Source organism: Montipora foliosa, chromosome 7 (genome assembly GCF_036669935.1).
Source record: "Montipora foliosa isolate CH-2021 chromosome 7, ASM3666993v2, whole genome shotgun sequence".
NCBI classification, from domain to species: domain Eukaryota; kingdom Metazoa; phylum Cnidaria; class Anthozoa; order Scleractinia; family Acroporidae; genus Montipora; species Montipora foliosa.
In genome coordinates, this window is record NC_090875.1 from 9,084,288 (window position 1) to 9,089,264 (window position 4,977).

The following is a 4,977-nucleotide window of genomic DNA, read 5'->3' on the forward strand; positions in this document are numbered from 1 at the left end:
TCGAGCTACCGAGGTTAACATTGCAGTGAATGTGTGACGGAAATCCAGGGGAAATTGATTTTGGTTCGAGTTAGCACGAGGTTCGAGTTATCAGGAGGTGACTGTACACGTTGGTACTGCTGTTGATTTACTTGAGTCATTGTACAGGGTTGTTAGTTCAGTTGGCTTTACTAGCTAATGGTTTTAATAGACAGTCGTGTGGGTAAAGGGAGTTACCCTTGAACAAACCGAGTACTTTAAGGTTACCTTTACTGGAGAAAACTTCCTTGGGCTGTCCCCTTTTAGATACTGCTTGCACAAATTGAAGATGTAGTGAATAGTGAATAGTGAATAGTCTATTTGAGTAAAACATTGCAGCCAAAGGGCTGAATTTCGTTATACATTAAATACAAGAGTAGATACTAATAGACAATTATATACAATAAAAATTGAAAAAGCTGCATTTGGCTCTATTGGTTTTAAAACTAACATCATAAGTTCGAGAGCGTCTTAGATTATACTTAGACTTATGCAAAGGTGGTAATAGCTTATCTTATGTAAACGATGAGAGATATCCCCTTCTATTGAGTTAAAGTGACTGGCTTAGATGATGCTGGTCTAATGACTCTAAATTCATGGATAAAAGAGCGTCTGAGTAAGTTTGATTTAGTTTGATTTGGACAAATTATTGCTAAGGCCCTCTTTTGCACCCTCTCTAAGTCTTTAACCAAGTACTCAGGAAGTGAAGAGTGAAAAACTGGTATGGCATAATCACGTACAGACCTTATACATGTGATATAAAAACTTACTAGCTCTGCCTTAGGGACACTAAAGGCGTTTAGCAGCTTTTTAAGCTGATGTTGACATATGCTCGTTCCAAGTAAGATTACTGCTGATAGTTAAGCTGAGTAACGTGGCGTTATCTTTAACTTTAAGGGCCTCACCGATGACTAGTAAAGGAGGCAGATCATCACGATGTTTTGCAAAGGTTATTTGTAACCCTTTACATTTTTCGCTAAGTTGGAACCTGTTCTTAATAGCCCAGTCCTTAACTGAGTTCACTGGTTGTTGGGCGAAACTGATTTGACCTTTCTCTACAACTGCAGATACAGTTGTATTGTCTACATATTTCCATAGGCTTGCGCCATGAACTATTAAATCGTTGATAACAAGGATAAACAGCTAGGGACCAAGCTTTGTGCCCTGGGGGACGCCAGAGGGAACCAAACCCCACTGCGACACGCACCCCTCAACGGTCGCTAAGAAAATTCATCATACAATTTACAACATGTACTGGCAAATTGAGAGATCTTAACTTACCTGTTAGAATCCTATGATCTATCAGGTCAAAACTTTCCTAAAGTCAAACACGATTATTCTTACAGTAGTGCCGTTTCCGTTGGTGGCCATGGTCCAATTGTTTAGCATATCTAACAGGGTGAGTGTAGTGGAGGATTTAGGCACTGCTCCATATTGAGATCCGTCCAGTATCTTCAGCACTGAGGTTTGGTAGAAAATAATCTTTTTGAGACTGAGAAATCCACAAGTCTGGAAATTTTGTGAGTGCATTTATAAGCGACTGGTGGTTACCTAGTTCTCTGTTAGTCATGTAAACAGTCCTAAAGAAAAAATATGAAGCTACAGTGTACAACATGTTAATTTTATCATACAAAAATTTATGTGTACTCAGTTATTTTTGGTACGCCTTCAAATCTCTACATATTGCAACCTGAATAAGGGCAAACCCATGAATAAATTTTTAAAGTGTTGTTTACTTACTCGTCAGCTTGAAACTAGGATAGATTGGGGCTCTCAAGCCTACATGGCGTTTTGAGGGAGTCCAGCCCCAGTTCCTCCATGGGAAGTACGGTTGAAAATTAGGTGGGATGAACGGTATAAAATAGCACACTTCACTCCATGAGACCTAAATCCAACATGGCAAGTTACTGGGACTTCCTCCCACCCGAGCTGCAGGAGCTCATTTTAAAGAAGAAGGTAAAGATGGAGCACCGGGATAAAATGGAAGCCCTGGTCAATGACATTGGCGAGTTTTTCCTACGACTCACTCCTGATATGAATGTGACGCTGTGACTAAATACGACCCTGTTGTTTGGTTGCAGAAAGCCTAGCCATCTGTCTGTGGCTTTCCTTCGCGGCCGTCCTGGCCACCAACCCGCCCCCCAGAAACCAGCCTGCATGGTTCCGGTGTAGCAGATGTAATCAATTTCATCTTGCCAGTAACCGACGATACTGGTACTGGCCAGACCTGCGATGCTGCCCTGGCTGCAGGCAGTTTCTTTGTTCCTACCCCGATTGAGGTATATTGTTAATAGTTCTTTGAAAAAAACAAAACTTGTAAATATTACAACTTGTAATCATGAATTGTTGTCCTTCAGTAGCATATTGAGAGTAATAATTCCAAGTTCGAGTGAGGCTTAGAAGTTTTATATACCCAATTTCTCCATCAGAGGTCAACCCTATTATTGTTATTGGGCCCACACAAGGACAGAGAAAACTCCGACCAGAGCGGGATTTGAACCCACGACCTTCGGATTGATCACCGTTGCTCTACCAACCGAGCTACAAGGCCAGAACGGGAGTAGGCCATGGGTATGTGAGATGTTAGTCACAAGGACAAATTCGGCTGAGATTGATCTCTGATGGAATAACTGGGTATATAAAACTTCGCAGTAAAGTTAGGCCTCACTCGAACTTGGAATTATTACTCTCAATATGCTACTGAAGGACAACAATTAACGATTATCTAAATTAGGCTTGGCCCCAGCCAAATTTTTCCTTGTGAATAACATCTCCCATACCCAGGGCCTTCTCCCATTCTGGCCTTGTGGCTCGGTCGGCAGAGCAACGGTGATCAATCCGAACGTCGTGGGTTCAAATCCCGCCCTGATCGGAGTTTTCTCTGTCCTTGTGTGGGCCTAATTCCAATACTAGGGTTGATCTCTGATGGAATAATTGGGTGTATAAAACTTCACAGTAGTGTTAGGCCTCACTCGAACTTGGAATAATTACAACTTGTGTTTACGTTTAGTTTGCATGATCTTTTTTTCTCTTTCCGTTCTTTTTTTTTGTTTTCGAGGAGGTTGCGGATGGCTTATTCGCCTTATAAAATAGTTTTAAAATTTCCACTTCCAATTTGCAAGGTTTAATACGCGACAAGATGTCATATCTTTAGGTAAATGAAAAATGATCCTAGCAGCCCTACAATGAAGTCTTTCAATTGAGCTGATAATATCCGCATTACAGCACGTGCCCCACAAAACAAGGCCATACATAATAGATAATAAAATTATACTAAAATAGAATTTCAGTAAGACATCTTTAGGAAAAAACCTGGAACGTTTTAATAGTTCCAGTTTGTTCGCAAAGCTTTTCCTTAGGGTCCAACACACGCGGTACCCAGGTAAGTCTATTATCTACAGTAATTCCTAGCAGACAGGGTTTTGTGATGTAACGCAAGACTGCGTTTTCCTCAGAGCGTCGGGGGTAGAGGTCCTATGACGTCTTTCTTGGAAAGTAACATAACTTCACTTTTTCCCGTATGTGGTGTCAGTCGATTTGATAGACACCATCGGTAAACTTCTTGCAAAGCCTTGTTTAACAGGGCGATGGCTAAATGTGCTGACTGACCAATACAGAATATCGTGGATTCGTCGGCATACATTAATAAAGACCCTGAACTGACAGTGGATGGTAGGTCGTTGGTGAATAAAGTAAACAAAGTCGAACCCAGGACTGATCCCTGCAGTATACTAACTGTTACATTCTAGTAGACCTCCACTGATTCCAAAGGTTCTTTCAAGTAAGATCTCATGTGACACACTGTCAAAGGCTTCTTAAAATCCACAAAAGCCGCCGCAACAAGGCTGTTCGAATCCAATGCCGTACGTCATATAACAGTCATATGAACTGATAAAAGTTCAGAAGAGTGGCCTCGTCTATTAATCCCATTGCTTGTCAGTTATCAGGTGGTTGTCCTCAAATACATGCTTCCCTTGTCTATCATTAATTTCTGCTTGCAAGATTTTACTCGGCACGCTCAAGAGGGAGACTGCTTTATAATTACCGCAGTCTGTCGTCTGTCTTGTCGTCCTTTTTAGAAATAGGAGTTAGTCGAGCCATCTTCCACAAAGAGAAGACTACCCTTCTGTTGATACTGTAATTGTATGTATCGACTAGTGCCGGAACAATAGTGTTGCCCGCAAGCTTTAGGAGTTTTGGTGAAATGCCATCACTCCCTGTTGATTTCTTGGCCTTTAATTTATTGATCTTCTCTTGAACAAATCGCTCGCTAATTGTAATAGGAGTTATACTTGTCGTTGATAATTCTGACAGATCATCCTGTTTTGTAATCTGCATTTGGCTATTGTCTGAGATCGCTGGAAGGGTGCTTGTTAAGTTTTCGATCGTGGCAAAGTACGAATTTATCAACTGTACTTTCTCCTTGTCAGACAAAGCTAAGCTGCCATCATTTCTTCTAATGGGACCGATAGTGCTTTTGTGTTTCGTGCAACTTCTAGCCCTATTGATCAGGTTCAAGTAGGCGCTCGATTTCTTCACCTCTTCGAACATTTTCGTGAAATAACTTGCCTTAGCTTTTCTTAAGGCTGCTGTTACCTCGTTACGAGCTTTTTTATATTTATGCCACAACACATATAATCCAATTACTACATCAAGCATGTCTGTATTTTTGCTGTATAATGAGAGCTAAAAAAACCACTCCCCCTAAGATAGCCACACTCAGACCATCCCAGCACTGTCCATGTTTGCTAATATGCAAGTTTGTTCATGAATGCACATGTAAGTATTCTTGTGCCACCATAATTCATGTGAAGTACATGTTGTATTTATCTCTTTTTTGGTACAGGTATAGACCCTATCATAGGTCTTAAAATAAGTCCAATTAACCTTGTTTTTGAGCTGATAATTCAAGAGAGTTTTTACTCTCAAATGAGGTTATTTGGGCTAATTTAAATGCAT

At 40.7% G+C, this 4,977-nt stretch overlaps 1 protein-coding gene across 1 annotated transcript; it reads right to left on the minus strand.

The window, feature by feature from the left end:
* Window positions 1-4,059: 4,059 nt before the first annotated feature.
* LOC138009862 (uncharacterized) lies at window positions 4,060-4,677 on the minus strand. Its single transcript, XM_068856855.1, has one exon. The coding sequence runs from the start codon at window positions 4,675-4,677 to the stop codon at window positions 4,060-4,062; it is 618 nt and encodes a 205-aa protein (XP_068712956.1).
* Window positions 4,678-4,977: the final 300 nt, after the last annotated feature.